Source organism: Carettochelys insculpta, chromosome 1, assembly GCF_033958435.1.
Source record: "Carettochelys insculpta isolate YL-2023 chromosome 1, ASM3395843v1, whole genome shotgun sequence".
Lineage (NCBI taxonomy): Eukaryota > Metazoa > Chordata > Testudines > Carettochelyidae > Carettochelys > Carettochelys insculpta.
In genome coordinates, this window is record NC_134137.1 from 245,039,448 (window position 1) to 245,060,912 (window position 21,465).

Sequence of the window (21,465 nt, forward strand, 5' to 3'; positions counted from 1 at the left end):
GGAGAAGGGTCCGCCACAGGTTGGACCATTTGGCCCTCAGGCTCCAAAGGGCACAGGGAGAGCTGGCCCGAGCAAAGCGAATGTCCTGACATGGGCAAATGGGTGAGAGGCATCGCCAACAAAGGCGCCCTGAACCATGAACAAATCGACCCAGATCCAGAGCGGCCTGTACCCTGGCTCTGATGGTAAGCCCAGGGGGTCCAGAAAGGCCACTGGAATGGCCCTGGGGCTTGCGGCAGCCATGACTATTGTAGCCCTGGTATGGGAGCCTGCTGTAGCCACTGATGCTGTCTGTGTGCCTAAGGGTTCCAGTGCCAGCAACAACAGGACCAAAACCAATGCCTGATCTAGACCTGAACAACTGAGGTGACTAGGTAAGACTGCCTCAGAGTTGGTGAAATACTCTGATGCCAACCATGGCAGAACGGAGGCAGATATCGTTGCCATGACGACCAGCATGTGCCAAGCCATCAACTCTGGCTTACTCTGGTGCCGACAGGGTGGTGGAGGAGGCATTGGCAGTCTCAGGCCCAAAATGTTCTGGGAGGTGCCAGGCCCTACCCCCGCCATCGGCCACAGCTGCAGCTAGTGCTGGGTGTGACCCTCCCTATGCTGGGTCCAGACCTGGTGCTGGGATGCAAGCTGAGGTGGAGGTTGCTGGTGCCACCAGTGCCACACTCTGGTCTGGGGTGGCAGTGTGATGCTTCTTTGCCACCAATGCTGAGGCACCTGTCACTTTCCGATTCAACTGGTGCCATCCCTGGTCACGATTATTTCCTGAGACCAGCACAGGTTGGGGGATCAGGGACAGTTTGATAAAGGTCCCTAGCCACCTCAAAGGCCTCAGGAATTAACATTTCCAGAAGTCCCCTCCTGGGCTGGACTTCCTGCCTGGACTTTGTCTTCTGCTCGAATAACCAGGCCCAAGCTCAGCACCTGCTGGTGCCACATGCACCACTTGAGGGCGAATGGAGGACCTGTCTCCTTTTGGGGAGACCTGCCTCTACTACAGATCTTCTTTTTTTGAGGCACCGGGGACTGGGAGTGGTGCCATGGTTTGCACATGCCAGGGAGGCACGGAAGAGACCAGTCACCTCCTGCACCAAGGCCTGTGCGCTCAGCATCAACGGTGCCAGGTCTGAGTCCGGTGCCGGGCACAGCGACGCATCCATGAGGATAATCTTAAGGTGCAATTCCCTCTCGCATGTAGTCTGAGGCTTAACAGCCCTGAAAATTTTGCAGGTCTCTGACAAGCGAGCCTCACCCAGACACTTGAGACAAGCTGAGTGTGGGTCACTACAGAATATCGGCTTCTGGCAACTCCAACAGGGTTTGAAGCCACGGGGGCCAGGCATGCCCTGCTGCATGCACCCAGTGTGCGATGCAAGGACCACTAGTCTGCAACTGAACTAATGAAACTTAACAGCTACTTAAAAACTACTTAACAACTCTGAACACAACGAGACTGCTCAAGAGTGCTTGCTAACGAGAACAAGAGCATGTTCCAATGACCATCATGGGCTATAAGAAGAAACAGAGAGTGAGGAGCCAGAAGGGGCATATATGAGCTTATGTGCCAACACCACTTCAGGGGGTGCTCCTACTGGCTCAACGGGAACTTCTAAGGGAAAAATTTCTGAAGACGCATACATGCTGTGCGCGCACACCTACAGGGAACGGACATCAGTAAGCATTCAAAGAAGAACGGGAGACACCTTAAAGAGTTTTGAGTTTCAAAACATATTAGCCATCTACTCTCTGAAAATCAGCTGCATTGAAGATATTCCTATTTGGGTAACCTCAACACAGATACACCCCAAATCACCAGTGAGTTCTGAAATTGGAACCATCAGAAAAATTCTAATTATGCTGCTTGACAAAATTATTGATGTCTTCAATCCTTTGAGGGTAGAGAGTGTGCTGAAGTTCCTCTAGGAACTGTTATTTGCCCCTTATATAATGACGTATGCCATATATAAGAAATACTGCCCAAGTTGAGATGTTAAGTGATGGAGCGAGAGGAGAACTGTGACAATGATAAATAAATTGCTTGTGCAGCATGCAATAGATGAATTGACATTAAAACTTTATTAAAATGGGGGAAAAAAGCCACTGCCAGAGGGGAAATAGACACTGATGCCTGCATGTTAGGGATCAAAGCTGTGCAGAAACAAACACAAAAAGTTTGGCAATAAATGTACTGACAGCTCCATGGCGGAAAAGCTGCATTTGAATGGTAAGAAGAAGGTCTCTGGGCTCTGTGATTTGCCGTTTCATAACCACAATACCAGTGTAGTTGTTCACTTTTTTTGTGGTGAAAAAACCCTCCTCGTTCCCGCTGATGATGGACAGCAGAATTTTATCCCCAGGGACAGCATTGGAAGGGCCCATGCGGAAAATGTCGGTGGGTACTTGAATGTTGGTAGGAAAAGAGAGGTGATAGGAGGTTATTCTCAAAGGCAGGCTCTGGCACTCCTTATTTTCATTACAAGGCAAGCGCTCACAGCGACTGCAAGAAAAGTGAGAACACAAGACAAGAGGAGGATTAACATACATTTAGCAAGCATGGTAGCAAAGGAGGAGCTGTGGGGGAGAGAGACAACAAAAACGCTAGCCAATCAGGGTGGCAATAGGTTGGCAGTGCTAGTCCCACCAGCAGCACTGCAAGTCATGCACCCTAAAAAGGCAGGAATCTCTTTCCTTATGACTACTGAAATAAATGAAGCTTCTCGGGTAAAATGACAGACCAGCATGCACATTAACATTCGTAGCTAAAGAGGAACATTATAACTTGCTAACTTGTTAATCAACAATTGGTAGGCTCAGCAACCCTATTTTATAGCATTAGATATTCAAATAAAATAAAGGCTGATTTGAAATTCAGACTAAAGATAGACCCAAACCACCAAGTTCAGCTCTGGATCTGAACTTTCCCATGTCTCTGGATATTTGGATCCAGTATTTTGTTCCAGACCACTACAGAGTTACGGGACAGACATGATATTCCGTTCTGGATATTTAACTTCCGCAGAGTTTGGGGTTGTTCACATATAGCAGTAAAATTCAGGCTTCTCTTATGCACAGACATTCAGCAAGTAAAATTACATGTGACATTTGCTAAACTCAGTGAGAAAATGAAATCCAGGGTTTTTTTGTTTGTTTGTTTGTTTGTTTGTTTAAGTAAGTTAACCCAGCATGTTGCCATCAAAACATTCAAGTCATGTTCTGTGTATGTTTCATGATAACCACTTTATTTGTGAAAAATATTGTTTGGAAAGGTACTCCCTACCGAAGATTCGATCACACACAAAAGCATGATTTGCTTACTGCCATGTCCCACTGAATGTTTCGTAACAGATGTGAGCACCTACTCCATTTCCTCTACCCTGATGCAACAAACAGGCCCCCTTACATGCTCAGAGTGTGTTCCGATTATGTAAATCATAATCTGAGCAAGCCATATTATGCTCTTTTGCCTATTGTTAGTAAGAGGTGGCCTTGTGCATTCTAGGTCCCTTGGAGTGTATGCAGATTGAATGTTGTTGGTGGATTAATCTTTTTTTAAAAGCAAGATCTAAAGCAGCCTGGGTTCCTTTTTGAATATGCTGTGTAATCATGCTCACAACAGACCACTAGCCTATAGAACAAAGAGTGTTTGTTTAAGTCTAAGACCTGAATCTTCAAAGGCTAAAAATAAACTAAAATAATAATATCTAGCTCTTATTTAAAGCTTTTCACTTTTGGTGCTCCAAAGGAGGTTGATATTATTATGCCTATTTTATGGGATGCCACAGTTTACTGAGGCAGGGAGCAGAAAGTGACTTGGCCAACATTACTCAACAGGCTAGTGGTAAAATCTGCATGTATTTAACTTTATTCACATACGTAAAGAACTGGCACAAGTTGAGGCCTAATTATGTATGCATGCTTTTAAGTTTATTTAAGCTATATATTGGTTTTTTGCATTTTTCCATAGTGCACAGTTAATTGTACTTAAGAAAATTCATGGCATTTAATCATGGCTTTTTTTGGTTTTTGAAACAGTATTATTGGAAAGGTAAGATGCTAAGTAAGAAATCATGGAAAAATTTTCCTTCATACAGGCTTTTTGGAAGCATTTACACATGCGAGCACACACAGAAAGACAGAGATGATCCACTCATCTGCAAAAGTAAAAATGAGCTTTAAAATAATAGCTCAAGTAGAATAAAAAAGCTTTTTGAGCCATGAAAAAGGACATTCTGCTGATTCGGATATGTTACTAGTGAAGACATATGTCTGTGGTTAGGAAGTTAGAACTATTTAAAACACATGACCTTTTTCCCTATAGTCTGGGGCTCTACCATACACAGTGCACGCTTCACTGGGGGTTTAGTGAATGTGTACTAACCATTCCTTCAAATAACCACAAAGAATAGTTAGCAAATATTATTGCATTCAAAGGACCAGAGTTCAAGCTCAGGTCGTGCCCCACTATAGGAATAAACAATGAGTATGTAAATCCCAATGTACTCTCTAGACCAAACGTTAAATTCTTCCCTTCTGTGGGCAAAAGAAAATAATACAGTAGGGAATTTAACAACCTTGTGCTAGCAAACAAGCAGCCCAAGACCAAAGGTGTAGGTCCAACTCTGTGGTATTGCACGATGGATTAGCTGGCCATAGCATTATTGAATCCTGCTATCAGTAAGTGTCACTGTGGGTAAAAGCACTAAAGCACCTATTAAAAAGAAAGGGAAGGGGAAGGAACAGAGAGAGCTGGATACCAGAAAAAAATGCATAATCCTGAAAAAATAGACACACAATTATTAACATATTGCAATAACCTATTCCTAGACCTACTCAATTATTTTAGATCACTGTTTCAAATTCGTTTTTCATTTCAGATGATATTGCTTAACTTAAAGTTGACCACAAAATTCTTACTGAGGCCCTTGTTTTATGTGCAAAATATTGGTTATTTAAAGACAAAAACCTCTGTCAGACAATAAAGAGACTACATTTTAAAGGAAATAAAATATTTTATATCACGGACATGGATAGAAGAGAAGCTGTTATATTTTACTTTTTGAATGTGTCTACACTTGCATTCCTCTTTCGAAAGAGGCATGCAAACGAGGCAAATCAAAAATGCCAATGGTGTATACACTTGCATATTCAGAACCTCATTTGCATATTCTAATTTCAAAAGAGCTTCTTTCATAAGAAGAAAGCCAGTGTAGACACTGCTCTTTCAAAAGTAAACCCATCTTCAAAAGAATCCTTCTTCCCTTTATTTAATTGAGAGAAGAATTCTTTCAAAGATGGGGTTTACTTTCAAAAGACCAGCATCTACACTGGCTTTCTTCTTTCGAAAGAAGCTCTTTCAAAATTAGAATATGCAAATGAGGTTCAGAATACGCAAATTTATACACCATTTGCATTTTCGATTTGCCTCATTTGCATACCTCTTTCGAAAGAGGAATGCAAGTGTAGACACACCCTTAGTTTCTCTGTCTGGCTTTCACTTGATACAAAGGAGACATAAAATGTTGATGTAAGGAGTGAAGTCCATAAAATGGCTCATGCACTGATGAGAGAATATGAGGATTTGAACTCAGCAAGGAACCTTTGGCTTTGTAATTTATTCCACAAATAGAACCCATACCAATATACTGAATGAACAAGCAAATGCCTACTGCACTGCTCAAATTTAGCTGTGTTTCTAGGGTGCATATCAATCTCTGCACTCAGTAAAGGCACACTGAGTCCTCTACACAAGCATGTTACTATTCTTCATGTTTTTGCCATTTTGAGTTGAAAGAGTCAGCTGACAATGGGCATGGCTTGACCAAGTGGGCAGACTTAGCTCAAAAAATACTTAACAGTGTAAGTCTCAAAGTTCTGATTGTTTGTTTGGGTGGAGGAGAATTTGAAAGAATGTTTATGCTAGCCTTAGTTGAAAAAACTTGGGTTCTTCAGTATTTACCACTCTGGCTACGTCTACACGTGCACCCAACTTCGAAATAGCTTATTTCGATGTTGAGACATTGAAATAGGCTATTTCGATGAATAACGTCTACACGTCCTCCAGGGCTGGCAACGTCGATGTTCAACTTCGACCTTGCTCAGCCCAACATCGAAATAGGCACAGCGAGGGAATGTCTACACGCCAAAGTAGCACACATCGAAATAAGGGAGCCAGGCACAGCTGCAGACAGGGTCACGGGGCGGACTCAACAGCAAGTCGCTCCCTTAAAGGGCCCCTCCCAGACACACTTTCATTAAACAGTGCAAGATACACAGAGCCAACAACTAGTTGCAGACCCTGTATATGCAGCACGGACCCCCAGCTGCAGCAGCAGCAGCCAGAAGCCCTGGGCTAAGGGCTGCTGCCCACGGTGACCACAGAGCCCCGCAAGGGCTGGAGAGAGAGTATCTCTCAACCCCCCAGCTGATGGCCGCCATGGAGGACCCCGCTATTTCGATGTTGCGGGACGCGGATCGTCTACACGTCCCTACTTCGATGTTGAACGTCGAAGTAGGGCGCTATTCCCATCCGCTCATGGGGTTAGCGACTTCGACGTCTCGCCGCCTAACGTCGATTTCAACTTCGAAATAGCGCCCAACACGTGTAGACGTGATGGGCGCTATTTCGAAGTTACTGCCGCTACTTCGAAGTAGCGTGCACGTGTAGACGCAGCCTCTGTGTTCACTAGAGACCTTATTTAAGAAAAAAAGAACATAAGAACAGCCATAGTGGGTTGGATCCATAGTCCATGTAGCCCAGCATCCTAACTTCCAGCAGTGGCACAGGGCCTTTTCACAGGTAATCAAGGAAACAGATCAATTTATTGAATGGTCCATCCCCTGTCATCCCATCTTAGTTTCTGACAGTCAGAGATTTAGGGACACGCTGTGTTGGGCTGTGTCCTTGACTATCTTGGTTAATAGAAGTATTATGGTATTATTAAGCATTATGGTATTTTCTGTCTTATTAGCTATCATTTTCCAAGCAGACTCTACCATTCTGTTGGTGTCTGGTTTTTGTTTTCGGACTGCTACTGTACACTGAGCAGAAGTTCTCAGAGAGCATCTCTTCTTTGAGTGGTAACAGCTACCACAGACCTCATAATTTTGTGGGAATAGTTGGGATTATTTTTCCAATGTGCATTAATTTCAACACCAACACTGAGTTGAAGTTTAATTCATTAGGTGATTTTATTCATAACAGCCAGATACATTAGAAAGTCAAATGCAGACTGGAAAGCTCATAACACAGAAAATAATGTAATATAATTAGTAATAGGGCAAAGCATCAGCACACTTGACTTCAATTTTCAGCAATACCATGGGCTTGCTTGACCTAATACAAAACATTTAAACAAAGATTTTTCCCTTGAGTACTTTGTACCTTTGAAGCATCAGTCATATGAAACCTGATATGCTCTGGTTTTGATCTGAGATCTTGAGGTGGGGAAGGTGTGTGTATCTTAGAAGATGGGTATAGTCCCCTCTTCCACATAACAGAAGGCCTGAGTAACTGAATTGTTAACAAAGATGTTCTTTCTCCAAAATGTCTGATTCTTTAGAAGAGGGACAGGCAATAATTTTTAGATGGGGAGGGGGGGTCATTCCAAGAATTTGGTAAGTGGTCAACATCTGCACTCTTCCATGATATTAATGGACAAGGCTTGGGGTCTGACATGGAGGCTGGGTGTAGAGAGGAGCTTAGGCTAAAGGACTAGGGTCCAAGAGGGGGCAGGGGATCTGAGAGGGAGTTTGCGTGAAGGACGGCATGCAGGGTCTGGGAGTGGGTATGGGTGCAGGAGAGGATTCTGACCTGAAGAAGGACTATACGAGGCGTGCAGGGTCTGGAAGGGGGTTTTAACCTGGAGCAGAGGTGCAGGGATTTGGGTTGTATCCAGGCATAGGGGATTAGAGTTCAGGATCTGGAAGGGGGCTGTGACCTAGAGGAGAGGTGTAGGAGGGGATAAAGGATCTGCAAAGCAGTCTGGGTGCAGGAATGGGGGTGCAGAGGGTTTGGATTACAAGGGTACGGGTACAGAAGTGAGGGCAGAGGGTTGGGGGAAGGAGGGAGGCTCTGACTGGGAGGTACTTACCTGGTGGCTCCTGCGCAGCAGCTCAGCAGGTAGCTTGGCCAGGATCCCTTCCTCCCATGCCCCCACACGTGCTCAGAGCAGATGCAGAGGCCATGTGTGCTGCTCTGAAGTGAATGCTGGGAACTCGGGGGAGGGATACTTTGCATGCTGCCAGTCCTGAAAACAGAAAGCTCCTATTGGCCAGAAACTGCCCAATGGAAGCTGCTGAGGACGGGGCAGCATAAGATGCCTCTCTCTCCTTCCTCCCCTGGAATTTCAGCATTCACAGATGCATACATGGCTCTGCAGCCAGCTGTTCTGAGTGTTGGGCAGGGCAGGCAGGAAGCCAGCAGAGGCTCCCATGGCCAGATCCGACGGCTTGGTGGGCCGAATATGCCCAATGGGCCATATTTTGCCCAGACATGCTTTAGAAGCAAATTAGTTATAATTAAAGCAAGCAGAAAACTAAAAACTTCTAAACAGGCAGATTAAAAAATCCCTTTCATCTCACTGGCTCAGCTTTCAGCATCTTGACTCCTGCAATGGTATAATAAATTGGTTCCAAATTTTCATAAACTTCAAAAAAGCCAGTTACATCCCTGCCTCGTTCAGTACATGGGCTAGATCTGGGCTGGGCCACTTGCTAAATTCTTGGACTGGCCCCACTCGCTGCCATCAAACAAAAATTAATGGCCACCCCTGAGCTAGATGGCGCTCACTGAAAGATCAGCTTTTCAGTATTTTTTCTCTTCGCTGTTCAGTGTGCGGCTTTAAGTCTTAGTTACTGCCCAATATTCACACCCAGCCCAAATGAGAAAATTATTAATTCCCTCGTGGGCTTTCTCCATAGCACTCATCACTATAGTATCTAAGTGCTTCATGGACATCAATCTATTTTCAAAACTCTCTTGTGTAGTGAAAGAGCAGTACAGGTTGTAAGTCTCTCTCAAATCTGGGACTCTCTCATCTGGCAACATTCAGGACCAGAGAGTCTCAAGGCTGGGGTCAGACTGGCATTCGTGGGCCAATGCCTGGCAGCCCAGAATCTGTGCAGGTCCAGAGCCCCACTCCCATCTCCTGCCTCCTCCACCCCACTGGGCCAGATCTGGAGTCTCTTAGCATGGGGCTGGGGCCAGGGCTTGACACCTTCCCTGGCTCAGCAAATTCTCTTTTTTGGGACCTGTCAGGTCCCAACCATGCTGGAACAGGGAGTTGTAACCTGTATTATTTCCATTTTAATGATGGGGAATACAGAGGGTCCATCTACACTAGGGCTATGTCTACATTAGCCAAAAACTTCAAAATGGCCATGCAAATGGCCATTTCGAAGTTTACTAATGAAGCGCTGAAATACATATTCAGCGCCTCATTAGCATGCGGGCAGCTGCGGTGCTTCGAAATTGACGTGGCTTGCCGCCATGTGGCTTGTCCCAACGGGGCTCCTTTTCGAAAGTACCCCCCCTACTTCGAAGTCCCCTTATTCCTGTGAGCAGATGGGAATAAGGGGACTTCGAAGTAGGGGGGGTCCTTTCGAAAAGGAGCCCCGTCTGGACGAGCTGCGTCAATTTTGAAGCGCCGCGGCCGCCCACATGCTAATGAGGCACTGAATATGTATTTCAGTGCTTCATTAGTAAACTCTAAAATGGCCATTTCGAAGTTTTTGGATGGTGTAGACACGGCCTAGGAACTAACTTCAAAGTTAACTTCAAAGTTAGGCACTACATCGAAGTAGCCAGCAGAGAATCTACACACATTTTCCTGTACTTCAAAGTTAACTTTGAGGTAGGGAGCTCAAGTTCGAAGTCCTTACTCCATTCCTGGGAATAGAGTAGTGCCCTACTGCAAAGTTTAACTTCAGAGTATGATGTGTGTAGATGCTCTACTTTGAAGTTGCTTACTTCAAAGTTGTCATAAGTTTCTGTAGTGTAGACACAGCCAGAGAGATTCAAATCAATAAAACCCAACAACCCAACTTTACAGTAATTTTGGTTGTTTGAAATTACTAGATTTGACTCTTTTTTAAAGGTACTTAGCTTTATACAGTGCTCCACATGTTCAAAGTTCTGCTCCCACTGATTTCAGATGCAGCGGAGAATGCTCAGCTTTTCTGCAAATTAGACCCCAGGCTCTCTAATGAGCCACTTACAAAACAAAGGAACACACAACTGGTGACCCTGTGCACAATGTTTAGCTAATGTGCTTCACCTAGCTTTACACGGGAACTTAATTTGCCACAGCTTTTTTGGAAAAAACAAATTGAAAAAATAAATTCGATCACATGATAGTATGATGCTACCCGCATGGATTTTCTGTAAGGTGGGATTCGTTTAGATCCACAACACAGACCTGTCATTTAAGAACATAAGAATGGACATAAGAGTCAGACCAGAGGTCCATCTAGCCCAGTATCCTATCTTTCGACAGAGACCAATGCCAGGATTCCCCAGAGAGAGTGAACAGAACAGGTAAACACCAAAGTGATCCCTCTCCTGTCATCTATTTCCAGCCTCTGAGAAACAGAGGTTAGGGACACCATTCCTACTCATCCTGGCTAATAGCCACTCATGGAGCTAACCTCCATGAATTTATCTAGTTCTTTTTTGAATCCTGTTATAAAGTCCTGATTTTCACAATATCCTCTGGCAAGGAGTTCCATAGACCTACTGTGCACTGTGTGCAGAAAAACTTCTTTTTGTTAGTTTTAAACATGCCATCCATTGATTTCATTTAGTGACCCGTAGTTCTTATGTTATGGGAACAAATCAATAACTTTTCCTTATTCACAACAGTCATGTCTTTATAGACCTCTATCATATCCCCCATTAGTCTCCTTTTTTTAAGCAAAGTCCCAGTCTTTTTAATCTCTCTTCATATGGTACCCGTTCCAAACCCTAATCATTTTTGTTGCCCTTTTCTGAACCTTCTGCAGTGCCAAGATATCTTTCTTGGGAAAGGGTGACCATATCTGTACGCAGTATTCAAGTTGTGGGTGTACCATGAATTTACATAGCAGCAATAAGATATTCTCCGTCTTATTCTCTATCCCTTTTTTAAGGCAATAAAGTAATTGATGGCAGTAACACATTGCCATATGTTCTCTGGCTAAGAACTTGAGGGGGACAAACCCACCAATTTTGGGTTTCACACACATTTGCTGACAGCATGGGAATGATAAGATCCAGGGAACTTGAGTTCCACTCAAGACTCTGGAAAGGGTCTCAGACACGGTTCAGTAACCCTACTCCCCTCAACTCCCAAGGCTCCCAGTCTTTTCGCTTCCCTCCCCATGTCTCTCCTCCCACTTAGTTTTCCTCTACCCCAAACCTAGTACCTTGTCCCATATTCCAGTCTCATTAGGAAAGAACTGGGACTGGCTGCTCAATCCTGCAAACTACTCATCTGATCCCACAGCCAACTGGCTCCCTGTCTCACTCAAGGCAGAAACAGGTCTTAACCTGTGCTTGTGAAGCACTGAATAAGTTTATGGCATTACATAACATAGAGGTAATGTTCACTGTTTGTTATTAAACCTATTATGTAGCCTAGTTCCAGATCAGGCCCAAAAGCTATTCATTAGGGAAGTTTCTGGACCATGAACCTTTTTTACTAGTTTCTGGCTGACTGACATACCAGTTCCTAGAATCTCTCTCCATCATTCCATGGCAGCACAGCAAAACAGACTCACTGCCTCAGTCAGAGAGGCTATTCTGACCTACCGCTGCCACTGAAAAATGCTTTTTGTGTTTTTCTATACAGCTTAGATACCAAGAGGTTTGTTGGTGGCCACAGTTGAGCAGACACCTGGACTATTTACGAGGAATTGAATCTTTAATTTACAAACTGTTGTGTGCTTTATTGCGTACCCAAGCAAAAAGAGAGAAGAAAGGAGATGAGTTAGCCAAAAATAAACAAACTAATAGAAGCACTCTGGGGAAAGGAAAGACAAATGGGAAAGAAGACAACACAAATGCAACGTGCATTTCTGTGCCATGTTTGTTTTTAAATTAACCTTGATGCCTTGAAAATATTCATAACCAGAGAAATTTGCAAAAGATCACATTAGTAACTTATTACAAATGAGGGAATTTTCTGAATAAGGATGTAATTATCAGTATCGTCAAACAAACATTCCTTTGTTCGTTTGACAAGTGTTTTTAAGGTAATTATTGACACTTCACCAAATGCTAGTAAACTTTCTTTTGTGTATCTTTTTAGAAAAGAAAAGTTACTCACCGTAGTAACGGTGGTTCTTCGAGATGTGTCCCCGTGGGTGCTCCACAATAGGTGTCGGGCTTGCCCGGCGCCGCAGATTGGATCTTCCGAGCAGTTTCTGCCGGACCGCGCATGCGCCGGTGCGTACCGCTCCCTTGCGCGCTCCTGGCCATGTGCGCGATCCGGTCCCCGCCAGTTCCTCGACCAACCGCCTTGGGTGCTCCTGCAAAACACTACCAGAGATCCGAAGCAGGGAGGATGGGCAGGTAGTGGAGCACCCACGGGGACACATCTCGAAGAACCATCGTTACTACGGTGAGTAACTTTTCTTTCTTCTTCGAGTGTCCCCGTGGGTGCTCCACAATAGGTGACTACCCAGCAGTAACCCAAGATAGGAGGTGGGTAATCGGATTATGTGCAGCTTGCCCCCGAGAGGACCGCTGCAGAGAGACGGGTATCCTCTTGGAATACCCTGTGAAGGGCGTAATGTTTGGCAAAGGTGTCGTAGGATGACCAGGTCGCTGCTCTGCAAATGTCTTTTAACGCAACGCCCTTGAAAAAGGCTGTTGATGCCGCCACCGCCTTAGTGGAATGAGCCCTGGGAGTGGCCGATAAAGGAGTCTTTTTGAGCTCGTAGCACATTTTTATGCAGGATACGATGTGCTTTGAGATTCTCTGCGAGGAGAGACCTTCTCCTTTCGATTTGGGAGCGAGGGAGACTACGAGTCTATCCGTTTTCCGGAAGCACTTGGTCCTGTCTACGTAGAAGGCTAGCACCCTCCTCACGTCCAGGAGGTGTAGGCACGCCTCTTCGTTGGAGTTATGAGGCTTTGGATAAAATGAGGGTAGAACAATAGGTTCGTTAATGTGAAACTCGGAAGAAACTTTGGGAACAAAGGCTGGATGCAGCCGTATGGTTACCGCCTCCTTGGAAAAAAAACAGTGCAGGGTGGCGTTGCCATGACTGCCGCGAGCTCACTCACCCTACGAGCTGACGTAATTGCAAAAAGAAAGGTCGTCTTTATTGTAAGGAGGCGGAGGGGAACCGTGACCAAGGGCTTGAACGGTGGTCCCATTAGCGTGGTAAGCACCAGGTCCAAGTTCCACGAAGGTGGAATCGGTTTCCGAGGGGGGTATAGGTTTACCAACCCTTTGAGGAACCTGGTAACCATAGGGTGGGCGAACACCGTGTGCCCTTCCTCCTCATGTCTGAACGCCGAGATGGCGGCAAGGTGGACCTTCAACGAGGATAGCGAGAGTCCTCCTCTCTTGAGGTCCAGTAAATACTCTAGTATTGTAGGTATAGGCACCAAAAGGGGGGCCAGCTGTTTGGTAGAACACCAAACCGTGAAGCGAGTCCATTTTTGCTTGTAGGTCTTCCTGGTGGAAGTCCTCCTGCTACTTTCTAGGACTTGCTGTACTTCCACTGTGCATGTGCTCTCTAGGGAGATGAGCCATGGACTAACCACGCTTGCAGTCGCAGGCTTTGGGGGTGCGGGTGCACTATGGACCCCTGGGCTTGCGTGAGCAGATCCGGCGCCACCGGAAGAGGCATCGGTGGACGGTCCGACATGCGCAGGAGTAGGGGGAACCATTGTTGTCAATCCCACGTTGGGACTATTAGGATCATCCGGGCCCTTTCCCTCCTGGCTTTCTGCAAGACTTTGTGGATCAGCACTGTGGGAGGAAACGCATAAAGCAGGGGGCCCCTCCACGGGATCGCGAACGCGTCCCCCAGGGACCCCCATCCCAGTCCTGCCCTGGAGCAGAATCGTGGGCACTTCTTGTTGTGCTGAGTGGCAAACAGGTCTATTTGGGGAAAACCCCATGCGTGGAAAATCGGCCGTAGCAGATCGGGACGGATCTGCCACTCGTGTGTGAGTGCGAAACGCCTGCTCAGCTGGTCTGCCTTCACATTGTGCGCACCCGGCAAGTATGAGGCTTTCAAGATTATATTGTTGGCGATGCACCAGTTCCATAAGCGGATTGCTTCCGCGCATAAGGCACGGGCTCGAGCTCCTCCTTGCCTGTTTATATAAAACATGGTGGAGGTATTGTCTGTACTGATCCCGACGACTTTGCCTTGTATGTGCTCTCAAAAGTGTCTGCAGGCGTTGAACACTGCTCTGAGCTCCAGTATATTTATGTGTAGTGACTGTTCCGTGGGTGACCACAGTCCTTGAGTCACCTCTTCGCCCATGTGCGCTCCCCACCCTATGAGGGAGGCATCTGTAGTGAGAAAAACCGATATTTGCGGCTGGTGGAAGGGTACCCCTGTTAGCAGGTTCCTGGGGTTTACCCACCATTGTAGGGATTTGCGCACCCCGGCTGTGGGCGACACCACCCTGTGAACGGTGTGTACTGCCGGTTTGTATACACTCGCCAGCCAGTGCTGCATGCTGCGCATGTGTAACCTGGCGTTCTGTACTACGAACGTCGCCGCTGCCATGTGGCCCAGCAGCTGCAAGCACGTCAAGACCGGCACCGTAGGGCTGAAGGTGATGACCTGCACGAGGGAACCGATGGCCCGAAAGCGAGCCTCTGGTAGATATACTCTCGCTGTAACCGAGTTTATGGGAGCCCCTATGAACTCTATGTCCTGTGTGGGGTCTATTTTTGATTTTGCCAGATTGATAACCAGGCCGAGTGAAGAGAACGTGTTTGCTGTGACGCGTATCATGCGCAGAACCTCCCCCTTCGAGGCCCCTTTGAGCAGGCAGTCGTCCAGATACGGGAAAATAAATTCCCCCTGTCTGTGCAGGTAGGCTGACACCACTGCCAAGGTCTTGGTGAAGACTCTGGGGGCCGAGGAGAGGCCAAACGGTAGGACCTTGTATTGGAAGTGTTCGTTGCCTACCATGAACCGGAGGAATCGCCGGTGAGCCGGATGGATAGTTATGTGGAAGTACGCGTCTTGTAAATCGAGGGCTGCAAACCAGTCTCCATCGTCCAGTGCTGTAAGGATGGAGGCGATTGTGGTCATCCGAAAACGTTGCTTGCGCAGGTACCTGTTGAGGCCACGAAGGTCTAAGATGGGCCTCCAGCCTCCTGTCTTTTTCTCTGTGAGGAAGTACCTGGAGTAGAACCCTTTCCCTTGCAGTTGCTCCGGCACTCTTTCCACTGCCCCTATGAGCATGAGATGGTCCACCTCCTGCCTGAGCCTCGCTACATGGGAAGCCTCCTGGAGGTGGGGCTTGGGTGGAGGTCGTGACGGTGGGAGCGACTGGAAGGGGATGGCGTACCCCGTGGCTATGATCTCCAGCACCCATTTGTCTGTGGTGATCCTTTGCCACTGGTCGTAGAATGGTCGGAGGCGATGGTGGAATAGTCGCTTCGGATGACCTTGTGCGATGGTAGTGATGGCGCAGCCCTGGATGTGTATGTCAAACTTGTGGCCTTTGGCCCCGCCCCGAGGACGCACGGCTCTGTTGTGAACGTCGCCTGGGAGTTCTGTACTGCTGGTGCTGTGGATGTCGCCCTTGCTCGTAACCCCTGTGGTACTGGGGGCGCTGTTGCTGGTACTGGTACCGTCTTTGTTGAGGGTAGTACCTTTTCTTTGTGTATGGAGGGGTGTAAATCCCCAGGGTCCTGAGTGTGGCTCTTGAATCTTTACTGGAATGAAGGACCGAGTCAGTTGATTCAGCAAACAGCTTCTGCGAGTCGAAGGGAAGGTCAACTATCTTCGCCTGCAGATCCCTCGGTATACCCAAAGTCTGGAGCCAGGACTCCCTTCGCATCACCACTGCCGTTGCTGTGGAACGTGCTGCTGTGTCCGCAACGTCCAGAGCGATCTGAACTCCCGTCCTCGAGGCCGCGTAGCCTTCTTGCACTATGGCCTTGAGCACCGGCTTTTTGTCCTCTGGAAGCGAGTCCATGAGGGAGGTTAACCTGGAATAGTTGTCGAAATTATGGTTCGCTAAGCGCGCTGCGTAATTTGCCATTCGCAACGTTAAAGTGGAGGAGGAGTAGACCTTTCTGCCGAACAGCTCTAGCTTCTTGGCATCTTTGTCTGTTCCCCCTGTCCTGAATTGAGATGTCTTTGATCTTTGTTGCGACGACTCCACCACCAAGGAATTTGGCTGTGGGTGGCTGAACAGGAACTCCATGCCCTTCGCCGGCACGAAGTATTTCTTATCCGCTCTCTTTTGGACAGGCGGAATAGTCGCAGGGGTCTGCCATATCGTAGTGGCGGACTCTAAGATCGCTTCATCAAGCGGTATTGCTACTCTGGAGGAGGCTGGAGGTCTCAAATTTTTGAGGAGCTTATGGTGTTTCTCTTGCACCTCTGCTGTCTGGATGCCTTGCGTGAAGGCCACCCTCTTAAACAGCTCTTGAAACTGTTTGAGATGATCCGGAGGATGGACGTCCCCCGGGGCCGTAGCCTCGTCCGGGGAGGAGAGCGAGGAACCGCTGGGGTACGTCTCTCTGGACCCTTCCGGTTCCTGCTGGTGATGGTACACCCTCTCGCTAGAGGTGTGCGAGGGAAAATCTCGGGGTTCCATAACCAGTCCCCCCTGAGATGCTTGAGTCTCTGTCCCCGGTCGCAATTGCCCTCGGGGGTACGAGATAGTGTGCGGGGATCTTTCCCTAGTAGATTGCCGATGGTGTCTATGCCCCGCGTGGTAGGGGCGACCATGGCAGTATAGGCACTGTTCTTGGGAAGGTGACCTAGACCACTCCCTTGGTGCATACCCTCTGCGTCTGGGGGAGGGAGATCGTCGAGACACTGGAGAGAACGATTTTGCATAATAGTCCAGCGGTTCAAACCCCAGGAAGGGTGAAGGTGGTCCCAGCCAGGGTGAGGCTGGTTGCAAAAATGGAGAAGCGGGATCCGGGTAGGCTAGGGGGGACCCCTGCCTTCTGGTTGGAGTCTGCAACATAAGTGGAGGGCTGTGAGAAAGCAACTCCACAGCCCTGTCCGGAGAGGGGCTGCAATGCCTCCTCTTGTGTGCAGCCTTCCCCCTCCCTGGAGGAGGTAACTCCGCCCCCTGACGCACAGGGGATCCCGGCCCCGTCCGCACCATGCTAAGCATGCTCGAAGGCGGTGCCGCACGTGCGGTGTCCTTCGGTGCCTGCAGGCTGCGTGCCTGCGCGCTCTGCACCGCCGGTTCCCCGGGGGTCGGTGCCGCTGCCTGCGGTGCCGCCGGGACCGGCGCTTGTTTAGCCACCGCCCTGCCTGCGGTGCGGGGCGGCTGGCTGATTATCGGAGGCTGAGCCGCTTCCACGTGGCTCTCCGTGCCGCCGCCGATCAGCTGTTGCTGCGGCTGGGGGCTGCTTGCTCCTCCCGTCCCGCTCGCTGTTGCTGCCGGGCTGGGGAGGCTTTCCTCCGTTTTTGCGCTGATGGGGTGAGGGAGGCAGCTTTCCTTTTATGGGCCCCGGAGGGTCCCTCCTGCTGCGGCCGCTCCGGCACGTCTGGCTGGAGGGCCTTATCAAAAAGCAGCATTTTAAGCCGCATCTCCCTGTCTCTCCTTGCTCTGGCTGTTAATTTAGCACAGAAGGAGCATTTCTGTGCAACATGGGACTCCCCAAGGCACCTTATGCATAGACTGTGCCCATCGGACGCTGGCATTGCCTCTCGGCAGGACTCACATTTTTTAAATCCTGAAGAGGACATTGTTGGTAAGTCTTTCAGTTGTTAAACGGGTACTTAGCACATTCTCTGTGCTGTTTTCCCCTTCCGATGGCCTGCCGCAGCAGGAGGGCTGATGGCCCTATGCTCCTGGCCTCCGGCGCTTGTTACTGGGACTGGATTGAAGCTGTCCCGCTTGTAGTTTGTTTGTTGCTTTTGTTTTTTTTTTTTTTGCAAAAATAACAACCGGCTAACTTGCAGTAGCCTAAGTACTTGAAAAACTTTAAAGAAAAACAGTTAAAGTCATTGAATATGCTACTTGGCCTTAGCCTAGTTCGGATTCCGTCTGCAGCCGACGGCGGTTAAGAGGAACTGGCGGGGACCGGATCGCGCACATGGCCAGGAGTGTGCAAGGGAGCGGCACGCGCCAGCGCATGCGCGGTCCGGCAGAAACTGCTTGGAAGATCCGATCTGCGGCGCCGGGCAAGCCCGACACCTATTGTGGAGCACCCATGGGGACACTCGAAGAAGAATAAATGTTTTACTATGAACCTCCTTCAATAGCATATGAATCATGATAAAATAAACACTCTCCATGTCACTTAGCACCATGCATCTTTGGGATGTACGACTGGATCATGTCTTCTTATTGATTAGGAAGGAAATAACAGAATTATGAGCAAAGTGGCACAACAGCCTCACTCACTAGTTGACTTGCACAGGAGCACTTGAAGATTGTAGAACATCCAAATGACCTTCAGAAGGAACCTGCTGATTACTGAGCTGCCATACAGCAGATGGGAAAGAGGAAGAGGAAGCCAGAATGAGTCTGGCCCCAAAACATCCATAAGCAATGTCTACACTAATTTTGCAAAGATTTCTTCTCATTGTTAGCACCCTTACAGCTAGTTTAGATGGGTTGCTAGCTGCTGTGGCATTTTACACAGCATATTGATTGTTTCATTTAATTCTGCTCAGAAGTGAGCTAAACCCTGGTAGCAGCCAACAGGTGTTCTATACCTGGGGTCCCTATTTTGGTAACAGCGATGGAGATGAAATGGTGCTAATTTCCAAGGTGGAAAATTTTTGCAAAATTTCCATTGTGTAGACAAGGCTTTAGATGTGAAGCTGCAAGGAAAATGAACCTTTCATTGCAATACAAAAGCAGGTAAAGGGTTTGACTTAGACAATCTGAGACAATAAAGGAGCTCCTGTGTTCAGTTGTGGGAGTACTGAAATCTTATGGCAAAGCACAACATCCATCACCAGGCTATCCATCAGAAGCCTCAACTGATAATTACCTTGTGCACACAACTGTGTTTCAGCGAACGTGTCTCTCACTCTCCATTTGGTGCTATTTGTGACTTAGACTTTTAATCCAAGAACCACAAGCCAGTGGGAGAAAGACCCCATTTTTTGTGTGCCACTGATGGAGTTGGCAGGTTAGAGAATTACAAACTTAGGAGGGACCGCTAAAAGCTTTAGGCCAGGCGAGATCTTCATTGCACCAGCCTACTAGAAAATGAAATGTACTTACGTATCTCCTGATTTGCGATAATTTTCTGGGCATTCCAGAGAGAGACAGCGAAAACCGCCTTGGATATTAAAGCACGTCTCATTGAATAAGCAGTTATGTGTTCCTGCAGCACACTCATTGATATCTGTGAATGAGAAAAGATAAAAGGGATGAAAACATCAGGCCTTCTTCTGCTTATAGGCCCCAGATGGCAGAGTTCACAAGTTAACTACAATGCAATACGGGAGAGCGACATTATTTTATTACTGGCTTAAAAAAATCCTCTGCAAGGGAGGATTAAAGATGAGTGGATTTACTGAAGAGATGTTGAAATATGCAGTTTTCAGATTGGCAGGGCTGTTGGGGTATTTTTTGTGTCTTCTACAAGCAAATGACAGAGTTAATAAATGACAAATTCTGGCCAACAACCAAAACGTAAGATGATATTTGGTACCCTAATGGCCCCTCCCACATGCAGACCCAATCTTCTACTGAGTCCATGAGCTGTATCAGCAGGGGTAGGGATAGGAACACTAGCACTGGGACTAGCAGTTGCTGACAAAGCCACACTCTAACAGTCTGATGCTGGCTTCAGAGACTAAGTGAGAGAGGCTGAAAGAAAACTCTTGTTCTCAAAGATAAAAACAGCCAGGCAAGCAGAGATAAAAGGGGTCTGCAACCCTGCAGAAGAGGAGAGGGGGTTGGAAAGTCTCTTTCTATGCAGAGGTAACAGAGAGTGCTCAGATACTATGATGATGGGAGCCACAAACATATAGATAGGCAGAAAAGCTGCTTTGCTTTTCTAATACTAACATTTGAAACAAACTTCTCTGCCATTTACCCTTCCTTTGACTCCCTCTCTCTGTGTCCTGATCTCAGATTATCATCAGATTCATCTCAGATTATCATTACTACTTAAAACTAGTTCCTCACAAGATCGATCACATGCTAAAACTTTTATACAAGGAATCTAAGTCTTTGTTGTAAAGACCTAGATATTTCTCCCACATAGTCCCTAAATCAAAAAAGTCCTATGTATTTTATAGAGCGTGATTATATTTTTAGTAAATGCTCAAACCAACCCTTATCATTCTGTAGCATGAGCTGCAACGTCATTCTCTACTGAATTTGACGGACTGATTTAAAAAAATTTTTGAAAGGGTATTCTGTTACCTTACGATCCCAAAGAATGTAATTCCTTTAGGATCCTTATTAGTTTTGACTTATCGAATTCTTGTGGATGCAGGAGATCTACTTACTTGCCTATAACGCTATAGGACAGACATATTTAGGTTTCCTACCAGTTTAAAAAGTAAATAGATTTTTTCACAAGCTAATTATCTGGCTAGATAGTCCTGTACAATTACTGAACATACCTTGGCAGTTTCGTGCATTAGGTGCCAATCGGTAACCAGGAGAGGGACAGGTGCACAGAAAGCTCCCAGGAACATTACTACATCGATAAGAACAGATGTGTCCTCCGGTAGGTAAAGCACATTCATCGATGTCTGAAAAAGAAATCCTCACCAATTTTTTTTTTTTTTTTTAATACTCCTGTGAAACTTGACCTAGCTTACAACAGCTGTACTGTTTTATGATAGTCCTAGGTTCAAAAAGTCACTGGTTTGTGACAGACTAGTGGTCTGGGATAAAAACCACTGCATAAAGGTGACAAGGGATGCATGGGGTTTAAAAATCAAAGGCAATATAAGAAAGCAAGGAGCCAAAAACATAGTTTTGCTATCTAAATGCATAGCACTTTAAAAACAAGGTAAATATCATTATCCCCAAAGTTACTGATGGGGAAACAGAGGCACGCAACTTGTAGTGACTTTCCTGAGGTCACCCAGGAAGCCAGCAGCTGAACAGGGAATAGAACCCAGTGCTCTATCCTATAGGGAATGCTTCATCTCTATGGGGGATATTTGCTTGCCACAAAATAGGCTGTAAATAAAATTATAACTAACATTTTTAAACATTTAACAAAAATTCTCCACAGCGGAAACCACTTTCAGAGTGTACAAAAAGTCTCAAACTACATTTCAGTAAAAAAAAAACAAAACCCTCTCTCGGTCCTTCATATTACA

At 46.8% G+C, this 21,465-nt stretch overlaps 1 protein-coding gene across 1 annotated transcript in view; it reads right to left on the reverse strand.

Moving 5' to 3' along the window:
• Positions 1-21,465, reverse strand: part of FBLN1 (fibulin 1) — a 152,054-nt gene that overhangs the window by 57,314 nt on the left and 73,275 nt on the right. Inside the window, exons 13-14 of the mRNA XM_075003473.1 lie at positions 20,755-20,886; positions 19,400-19,523 (exon numbers count right to left, since the gene is read on the reverse strand). Of these exons, the coding sequence (XP_074859574.1) occupies positions 19,400-19,523; positions 20,755-20,886 (256 nt within the window). The remainder of the gene's footprint in view (positions 1-19,399; positions 19,524-20,754; positions 20,887-21,465) is intronic.